Source organism: Diabrotica virgifera, chromosome 10, assembly GCF_917563875.1.
Source record: "Diabrotica virgifera virgifera chromosome 10, PGI_DIABVI_V3a".
Classification (NCBI taxonomy): Eukaryota; Metazoa; Arthropoda; class Insecta; order Coleoptera; family Chrysomelidae; genus Diabrotica; species Diabrotica virgifera.
Genome location: NC_065452.1, coordinates 21,950,555 through 21,961,598, shown reverse-complemented (window position 1 = coordinate 21,961,598; position 11,044 = coordinate 21,950,555). Strand labels below are relative to the sequence as shown.

The following is an 11,044-nucleotide window of genomic DNA, read 5'->3' as shown; positions in this document are numbered from 1 at the left end:
ACAAGACCAAACACAACAGTTACCGCTCTATCGGGAACTGCTCCCTCACTTTTTCGTCTCCTGAATGTGACCATTGTTACACAAACTTTGAGCTAGAAAACCCTGTTGTGCTTTTGGTATAAATGATAAATTCTAAATACATTAAATTTTTTGAAAATTTTTAAACGATATTTTTATAAAATAATGACAAAGCTTGTTATAATAAATAAAGAATATTTAAATAAAGAATATTTAGTTTCAACAGTTAACAATAAAATTATGTTATGAATGACGGTGTTGGCTTAAATTGTAATGGACTGTTTTAAAAGAATATAAAACATGCGGACAATGACACTGTTCAGGTCGAATAATACTAAATAACATGTATTGTAATATGTACATTATATTAACATAATAGGTACTAGATATACTCGGTATACTACAATATTTGCATTAAGTCGTTATTAAATAAGTCCAACTACAGATTGGTTCATGTTATTTTGTATTATTTCGTTTTTCTTTGGTTTAAAAATAGTTGAACAGACACACTATTGCGTGAAGTTTCTCACTACCTGCATCTGAAAAGTACCAGACAACTCAAGCATTATTTCAAATACTCCAGGGAAATAAGCAAAAAATAGACCACGTTCAGACTCTGAATAACTTAGGTATCTGATAACGTTTTTTAGTTATTGTAGACCTGCAGGAAGAAAATCCAGCTTTTTCCGCCTAGAGTTTGGAGCCCGTTTTTAATTATTAGCAATTAGTGCAAAATAGGGATGGGAAAAATCTACAGGTTATAACCCAACACGGGTTTTTTTACTCCGCAATAATCGTTTTTTTCGGTTGTTTTTTTGTCCCGGTTATAAGCGGTGTTTTCTTTTTAAAGTAATATCCGGTGGAAAACCGGATAAGTTACCTCCAACCAAAATAATGAATTTAAAGAAAAACTGGGGTTTTAAGTTTAAAAAAAAAGTTTTTTATATACTGGGTTGGGATAAAGTATGGAGCCAAGCAAATATCTTTGAAACGAAAAGAACAATATTTATAAAACTTTGCATGCAAGTACAGTGACGCAAAAGGCATCTGTTGCCATATTTTTTGTTACTATTCCACTTCCGGTTTCACCGGAAATACCCCTAACTTATTTAATTTAAATGGGACACCCTATATATTTTTGCGGACTTTAAAAGAACTTGTTATTTTTAATTCAGACATACCAAATTTGGTAGAGAAAATTTGTTTAAAAGTGTCTGTAGATAATTTTTTGTATTAATACAACGTAATAGGAAATAAACGATACCATCTCTACTGTAGACTAAAATTGTTGTTTACATGCACTGCATGACTTATTTGAATTTAGTATAGTAGGTAAAACTGTTACTGAACTAATTTACAGAAATAGGTTGTATTAAAAATGGTTCATTTAAGTGGAAAAGATCGTATTGAAATATTAATGATAATAGGTTATGGTGAATTTTCATTTTTTGGAAGTGAATTTTCCAAATCCATGGATTGGACGTAGAGGATTCATAGAGTGGCCCGCTCGTTCTCCGGATCTCAACCCGTTAGATTTTTTTCTTTGGGTTATCTAAAATTACGTGTTTACGTTAGGCGACCAACATGGTTGCAGGATTTGAGACAAAGAATAATAATTGATGAATGTGAACTAATACGTGGAGAAATCTTGCAAAAAGTGTCTCACGAATTTATTTATAGGCTTGCACGTTGTCAGGAGGTGAACAGCAAACATTTTCAACATTTGAAATGATTTTTTTTTTATTTTTAATATCATTGGTCTCACCTAAATAAATTAATCTATTTTTTAACTGTAAAGTGATTTATTTCTTGTTTTAATAGTTTTTTCTTCCAAACTTGGTATGTATGAATTAAGAATAACAAGTTCTTTTAAAATCTGCAAAAATATACAGGGTGTCCCATTTAAAGTAAATAAGTTAAGGGTATTTTCGGTGAAACCGGAAGTGGAGTGGTAAAAAAAAATATGGCATCAGATGCCTTTTGCGTCGTTTTACTTGCATGCAAAGTTTCATAAATATTGTTCTTTTCGTTTCAAAGATATTTGCTTGGTTCCATACTTTATCCCAACTCTGTATTATGGGCTCCATATACATATGTACATATTAATCCACCCGCATATATTTACACAGAAACGTCTATAAGCTGAAGCTGATATAAAAACATCTATTAGTTAGACTGCTAGTAGATATGTTATTGTTCAAACCTATGTTTAGCTAGACAATGAACACGGATCTGAGTAGAATAGATCGACTGTCTTTTCATCAGTGTGACAAAATTGTGGATTACTGTAAATATAGAGCACAAATCTTATGATAACCATAACGAATAAACAATGGGCCAACAACCAGGATATTTCAAGAGAACTCATTGGAAAAGCTAGACCTACCTTCAACCGGATGAGGGCCTCCGTCAAGAGCCACAACCTCGGTCTTGGTATAAAAGTAAGAATGCGACGATGCTACGTCTTTTCTGTTCTTTTTTGGTATTTAATCGTGGATTTTGAATAAAGATTTATGCAGAACATTGGAAGCATTAAAGATGTTGCTATATCGGGAAATACTTAAGATCTTGTAGAGTAGACTAACGAGTCGTAAATGAGGAGGTCCTCAGGAGAATGAAAAATAACCGAGGCCAGCATCAAATCTCGAAAGCTATAATATTTCGGACACATTATGAGAAGTGAATTCAGATATGGCCTACTACAGGCCATCCTAAACCGTTTATATTTATATCGATTGATTATCTTGGTATCGATATATTCTTTCAATAGTACCGAAATCGATAATATTGATACCGATCGATTGGAATGGAGTATCGCAAACAAAAATAGAATGTAAATGTAAGATTGTAACCTAATAGGTATTAACTACATATATATTAAAACAACCGAACACCGGTATAACACCTGTATACCCAAAAAACCGGTATAACCGAAAATCGGTGTTTTGTCAAAAACCGGCATCCCTAGTGCAAAACATGCGATTATTTTCGATTTTGTGCACCCCATTAAAAAGCTAAATAGTTGACACAAATTTCCAAAATTTGATTTTTCAGAACATTGTAAAAGCTTCAGAAAGGCGATTTTTGAAATTTAAAAAGTCAATTTATTGCTTCTCAAACTGAAAAATAAGGCAAAATCGTTATTTGTCAATATCTATTATTAAAATTAACCTAGAACTTTGGTGTTTTACCCAAAGTTGGGTATTGACAACCCTTAACAAACCCTCAAAATTTCACGATCTATCAATTAGTTGAAAAGTTATTCTATTTGTTTATCCCAGAGCCCTTTTTTGCAATAACATAAGACAGAAAATAATGAAGATAGGACAATTCTGCGTCTGCCAAATGAAAGTAGAACAGTTGTCATACTATCAAAATATATTAAAATAAATAGGAAAAAAATATTTATTTATTTTAGTCAAAAATTCTAATGTAAAATTATTGACATTTTTAGTTTATAAACATTTTGAACAACTTTAAATATATTCTTTTTATCTCACAATAAAACACTGAAAACAAGTAACGGTCGAATCCATCAAATATTCTTTTTACATATTCAAAAAGCTGGTATTTTTATACGAATTTTCAAATATCTAGTTCAAATGGTGACTAGCCGTGGTAAGTGGAGGGCGGAATGGGACGTTTCATCGCCGCGCCGCCGGTTCATCGCCGCCGTTTCGATGCCGCCGGTTCATCGCCAGTCCATTTCATCGCCGTCCGTTTCATCGCCGTCCGTTTCATCGCCGTCCGTTTCATCGCCGTCCGTTTCATCGCCAGTTAGTCAGTTGATTTTGTATTATGGGAGATGACACGACACGACGTTAAATTCAGTTCAAAACTTATGACAATTAAAAAGATAAAAAATATTATTATATTTACTGTTCTACTTCCCCTAAATTTTTGTACAGAAATTTTGGGTTCTTTTCGAATTTAAGAAACAGTTTCTCTTGTTTGGAAATGTTGACCGTGAAATTTAAAAGATTATCATTATAATATATTTTATATTATAAAAGTTTTATTAAAATATTATTTTATTAAAAGATTAAGTATGGCAACGGGAATGGCCATATCTCGCATTTCCTAGAATTCCTAATTAATACTAAAAATAAATAATAAATGTAACTGTCGACAATTCGGAAATATATCAGATAGCGATTAACTGACTGGCGATGAATCGGCCGGTGATGAATCGGCCGGCGATGAATCGGCCGGCGATGAACTGGCGGCATCGAAACGGCGGCGATGAACTGGCGGCGATGAAACGTCCTAGACCCGTGGAGGGGAACCTACAAATCCACGAGTTCAAAAATCAAACAAGCAACTTCAAACTACTATGATTTTTTATATGTCCGGATCTACTTAATGGATTTTGATCTTTCTCTTTTTAATTTGTATGTACTTGTTGCATGCATTACAAATATACAATTTGTTTATACATTCATTAATTAATAATAGATTTTTGTGAGAAAATTATTTTTTTAAAAATTGTTTAATCAAATTAGAGTGATTATTAATTGATAAATTTATAAACAAACTGCATATTTGTAAGGTACGTAGATAGTACATACAAATTAATAAAATAAAGATCAAAATCCATTGAATAGATCCAGAGATATAGAAAATTTTATTTCATTTTTCTTCATTAAAAAAAATTTATACCAAATACACCAGGGAGTTTTTACTTCATGTTAAGTTATTTAACACGCTGCTTACTGTGTGTTCCCAGCCCTTTCTTGCCTTTCCAACCAGTCTCTTTCCCTGCATTCTAGCGTTCATTGCTCTTTTTGGTAGCCTACCCTCTCCCATTTTTATCACATGTCCGGCCCATTGCAATCTTTGTATTCTAATGAAGTCTGACAGGGGTGTTTCCTTATAAAGTTGATAAAGCTCGTTGTTGTATCGACTTCTTAAGATTCCGTTTTCCCTCACAGGTCCTAGTATTCTCCTCATCACTTTCGTTTTGAATGTGTCGAGTTTGTTTTTGGATTTTTTTTTCAAGACCCATACTTCGCTGCCATAGCATGCTATTGGTCGAATTAAGGTTTTATAAATTCTCATCTTTGTATTTCGGTGGACACTTTTAGACCGAAATAATATGGGAGAGAGCAAAATGAGCTCTATTTGTCTGCGTTATTCTCTTCCGCATTTCTCCATCTTCTGATTCGTCGGCATATATTTCTACTCCCAGGTATGTAAACTTTCCAACCGTTTTAATGTCATCTTCATGTTTGTTTTGTGGCACTATATTTATTCTTGTCTGTATCATTATTTTGTCGTTTCTGTGTTAATTTCCAGACCCAGCCTTTTCGTTGCGTTTTTAACTCTGCGTATGTTTCCTGTGCTCTTGTTGATGTTCTACTCATAATATTAATATCATCGGCATTAGCGGTCAGTTGAACCGTTATGCTGGTCAGTAGGTTTCCTCATCTAGTTTGCATTTGCCTAACCACATACTCCAGTACCAGGTTAAACAATGTTGGGGCCAGTCCAGTCCCTGCGAGATTTTGAAAAAGTCTCTTCCGCGGTTTTGTATTCCTACACATGCCTGAGTTTCATCCATTGTAGCTTTAATCAGTCTAATTAGCTTGTGTGGTATTGCCACTTCAGCCAATATATTATAGTATAGTCTGTTCCTTTTGACTGAGTCGTATGCCTGTTTGAAGTCTACAAACACGTTGTGAACATCAATGTCGTGTTTCCATGATTTGCTCAAGACCTGGTTGACTGTAAATATTTGATCCATTGTCCATCTTCCCCGTCTGAAGCCCGTCTGATACTCTTCAATAATATTTTCTGGTAGTGGTTGGAGCCGCTGGGGTATAATATACGTGAGGACTTTATATGCTGTACATAGTAAAGAAATTCCGCGGTAGTTTTGCACTGGATTTTTTATAGATCGGGCATACGATACTTTTCTTCCAGTCGTCGGGTATTTTCTCTTCTTGCCATATGTCTTTGATCAGCACGTGGATATGACTTGCTAGGTGGTCGCCACCTACCTTATACAGTTCTGCTGATATTTCGTCAACTCCAGGGGCTTTATTGTTTTTATGGCCTTATTAGCTTCGAGAACTTCCTCTATGGTTGGAGCTTCTACTTCATTCTCTTCTACGTGGTTCGTACCCATTTCATCTTCCATATCTACTTATGTTCCAAGTAGGGTCTGAAAATAATGCTTCCAGGTTTCTACGACTTTCTGTTGGTCATTGATTATTTGCCCACTTTCATCTTTGCATAGACTTGTTTGAGGTTTGAGTTTGAACGTGTTGCGTGAACGAGCGATAACGAAGTTGAGTGTTCAGTTTTTGAACTCGTGGATTTGTAGATTCCGCCTAATCACAATTTGAACGACATTTTTGAAAATTCGTAGAGAGTCCTGTGAAGGTATAATGTTTGTATAAATTTTTTGACAAAAATACAAATCCCATTGTTTAAAATGGCACCAATTGCGTTCCTTAATTATTATAAACAAATTAGCTGTTAATTTAAAAAAAAACATGGCTAACTTTTGCCCAAATTTATCTAGGAAGAAATTTTTATTTTAAAATTCGTATTAAAATACCAGCTTTTCGATCATGTAGAAAGATTTTTTCTACGGACAATATTTTTAAAGTTATTCTAAATGTTTATAAACTAAAAATGTCAATAATTTTTTCGACTATAATAAATATTTTTTAACTTTGTTAATTATATTCACAGTATACGTCTTCCACTTTTATTTGACACACGCCGATTTGCCATATCTTTATTATTTTCTGTCTTTTGTTATTAAAAAAAAACGTCTATGGGATAAACAAATAGAATATCTTTTAAACTAATTGATAGATCGGTCTGAAATTTTGAGGGTATGTTAAGTACCCCAATATCCAACTTTGGGTAAATTACCAAATTTCTACGTTCATTTTAATAATAGTTAAATAAATACCGATTTTGTCTTATTTTGCAGTTTAAGGAGCAACAAATTGACTTTTTATCTTTCAAATATCGCCAGTTTGAAGCTTTTTAATGGGATGCAAAAAATCAAAAAGTCCCATTTTTTGTACTAAATTGTTAATAATTAAAAAACGGCTCCAAACTATAGACAGAGAACAGGTAGGTTTTCTTTATGTAGGTCTACAATAACTAAAAAAGTTGTCAGATATCTGGATTATCCAGAGTCCTGAGAAACATCTTATTTCCCTGGACTAAAAGGTTGGCATCATATCGTATTGAAAAATTGATAATTAAATGTCCATAGTATAAACTATTTTTACTATGATGGTGGATACCAGTTTGAAGGAGTACTGGGGGTATTTTTACTAGAATGATACAAATGGAACCCCGTCCCCGTTGATCCGTGGTGATAAAATTGTGGTTGATCTACATACGAATACACTTGTGGTTTTAAAGGTAGAGGACTATCTGGATATTGATGCCTTAAAACATCTTGATAGGGTACTGTCGAGTCAAATGCTACACCACCGTGTAATTGCTGTTTGTCACGGGGGGACACACTAGAAGGGGGAGTCATGGAATGATAGTCCATATAATAACTAGTGGGATAATTTTGATGTTGTGATAGTAAGAATTGATGGTCACTATATGATGAGGATCCTTCGCTGGTAGGAGATGTAGGTAACGTACCCACACCAACTTGATTGTCATTAGGATAGTAGCCAGGGGAGCTACCAGATCTGCTGCTGCCCTGTACGTTAGCACGAATCACACTCTCCCTATTGGCGTAGAGCTGCCTCAAGAGGGCTGAAGCAGGTAATGGGCCTTGTTGCTGCAGCTGCTGGTGATGAGCTCCGATCCACTGGATAGTGGTCTTCTGTTGTTGTTTCAGTAGAGCGTCTGTACTGAAATCTGTTGGTTGGTTAATTGGCGACTTGCAGGCAGGAAGATGTTTTGACATGGCGTTCTCGAGGTCTTTCACTGACGTAACGCTGCTGACGGTATCATCCAACTTCTTAGGACTCGTCTCGCCGGTGACATCAGATGTTAAGGGATGGGTGCCATTGGTGGAATGGCAAGATGAAGCTGGACTTATCGCTGAAGTGCGATGGGCCGTGGTAGCTTCTTCTTCTTCATTTTCATCGGACGACGTGTTTTTTCTCTTGGATGTCCGGCGAGCAGGAAATGACTTACGATGATCTTTGTTGGCGTTGACGATCGGAGTAGCTTGAAGTTGCGTCACAAGGTCTAGGCGATGGGACCGAAGATCTCCCGGCTCTTGCGTCGTGGACGTGTCGTTCTCGGTAGGATTACCTTCACAGGTAGCGTCCTCCAAGTCCTGACTGGAGTCCTGGGGTGGGTTGGTGAGGCCTCCGCCATTCAGGTCATCTGACCACAGAATCAGTTAGAATATATATACTAGCATTGGTGGTACGTCAACGTACCTCCACGTTCGGCGTCTGGTGATCCATTCTCTGGTTCATTGTTGCTCGCTTCCTCTCTCTTTACCACGTGGCTCTGGTCGTCCAGCTGGCAGCAGTCCATGACGACAGACTCGTACTCCCGTCGGCTGCAACAGAAACTTATTATATTTTATTTCACAACGAAATAAATTTAACTATTTATAAACCCGAGCTCTAAGTTAACAGCTAGGATATACAGTGCTTTTATTACGAAAATAAAATTTCAACACAAAATAATGTTCAGTGGTCGAGTCCAACCATCTTTTCAAAAAATTAATGATTATTGGATCATAAAGCCAGAGCACAATAAAACATATATGCACTTCTCTCTTCCTATACTACAAATACTCTACTTTAAGTTGGCATATGGAAAAGTTTTTATTATTAATTTTACGAAAAAAAGTTATTATTCAAAAAAGTTTTACATTGTCTAAAACCTAAGATGCAACCACCAGATATAAGATTTTGTCAATCTTATACGAGCTATGTCAAACAATTTTAATTTCGCTCAAGAGTATTCTTGGAAACTGTAGAGGTCAACTGGCGACTGTGACGCGATATGCAGCGCTGCTCGCAACTAATGAGCAACTGGTTGAGTTGCAGTTGAATTGCCTTTTATTATGTGGACACACGTGTATTTAAACATAAAGCGCCGAGTCGAAATGCTCTTGCGTTGCTTTCGCCGGTTGCTTTTGGTGAAAAGAGACCCTCTATTGGGGTTTGATTGGGCTTCTGCTTGTAAATTCTATTGAGCATCTGCGACTAGTTTATAGTTAACAGGTCATATGGTGTCTTTCGTTTCGTTGAGTTACATTATTGGAGTTGTCTGTTAGGCGCTATTCATATCGTTGTAATGGAGTTTAGTGACTTCTTAGTTGACAGTTATTTTTAAGTCTCGTGTTATCGACTTGTTTGGAACGTACTATGGGGCATCAGTTATCATTCAGAGGACTTTTGATTAGAATCTTGCAAGAATTTCGATACTTAATCTAGCTGGTGTTCCCATAGCTGAATTATAGAACTCCAAATAGGTTTCAGAATAACATTATATGTCAAAACTTTGTTGTCAATTGACAGTTTTGACTTACGGCCTATTAGCCAATATAGTTTGCTAAGTTTGAGGCCCAGATGTTTTCACTTGGTAAAGATGTGTTTTCTCCATAAGAGGCTGCGATCCAAATACATTCCAAAGTATTTTATGTCGGCTTTCTGTAAAGAGATTGACCGTTTAACGATACCTTAGTTTCACGAGAGCTTTTTATGAAAAATAGCTTTTTTTCGTAAAATTAATAATAAAAAAGTTTCCCATATGCTACCAACTTAAGTAGACACGCTGTAGGTATAGTGGGCAGTCCGATAAGTACATAGCCTACAAAAGAAAAAAAAATTGGAAAAGTGGCAATATATTTCTCTACATAGTCTCCTTTCAGCTCAATACACTTGACCCAGCAATGCTCCAACTTCTTTAACCTGTCTGAAAAATACCTTTTCTCTAGGTCTGCAAAATAGGCTTCCGTGGTGGCGATGATCTCCTCATTCGACTTAAATTTCTGCCCAGCGAGTGTCTTTTTCAAGTTTGGAAACAAATAGTAGTCGCACGTGGCCAACTCTGGAGAATACGGTGGATTGGGCAACAGTTTGTAGCCCAATTCGACCAATTTGACCATGGTGACGGCGGAGGTGTGAGCCGGTGCGTTGTCATGGTGGAAGAGCACTTTTTTCTTTGCCAAATGGGGTCGTTTTTTCTTCAATTCGGCGTTGGATCGGTCCAATAATTCGGCATAATAGGGCCCTGTGATATTTTTGCCCTTCTCCAAGTAGTCGATGTAGATTTCACCTTGTGAATCCCAGAAAATGCTGGCCAACCCCTTTCCGGCCGATTGGATAGTCTTCGCCTTCTTCGAATCACGTTCGCCGGGTGCTGTTCACTCTTTCGACTATTCCTTGGTTTCTGGTGTATACCAGTGAATCCATGTTTCGTCGACGGTTATGAAACGACGTAAAAACTCCTTTGGATCACACTTAAATAGCGTCAAATACTGCTATGAAGTGGTCTCACGGTTGCGCTTATTGTCTGAAGTGAGCAAACGCGGCACCCATCGCGCCGACAGCTTTCTCAGGCCCAAAATTTCATGCAGGGTATGACCTACGTGGCTTTTTGAGATTCCTACTGTGTCAGCTATCTCGCGCACCTTCAGTCGGCGGTATGCCAATACAAGATCGTGGCATTTTGTCACGTTATTCTCCGTGGTAGCCATTTTCGGGGCACTTACGCATGGCTCATCAAAAACCGACTTTCGTCCACGTTGAAACTCATTAAACCAATTTTTGACAGTTGCCATTGAAGGAGAAGAGTCACCGTAGACAGCATCCAAGCGCTCTTTGATTTCTCCAAAAACAAGCATCGAATCACCGACCGATATTGCTCTTTTTCCATTTTATTAAAATCCGCGGACACGCTGACTTTCACACGAAATTACAACAATACATACTATAATTTCGATTTGGAGGATAAAGAGACTTGGTGGTGGTCAAGTGAAGTACAAGGAAAAATTAAAGAGAAGGGAAAATTATACAAAAAGTGGCAAGAAACCAGATCGGACATAGATCTTCAAAACTATATGGTCGCC

The 11,044-nt window shown here is 36.5% G+C and overlaps 1 protein-coding gene across 1 annotated transcript in view; it reads right to left on the bottom strand.

The window, feature by feature from the left end:
* Window positions 1–6,817: 6,817 nt before the first annotated feature.
* Window positions 6,818–11,044, bottom strand: part of LOC114338335 (protein trachealess) — a 192,002-nt gene continuing 187,775 nt past the window's right edge. The window contains exons 9-10 of the mRNA XM_050641585.1: window positions 8,397–8,521; window positions 6,818–8,340 (exon numbers count right to left, since the gene is read on the bottom strand). Of these exons, the coding sequence (XP_050497542.1) occupies window positions 7,271–8,340; window positions 8,397–8,521 (1,195 nt within the window). The 3' untranslated portion in view covers window positions 6,818–7,270. The remainder of the gene's footprint in view (window positions 8,341–8,396; window positions 8,522–11,044) is intronic.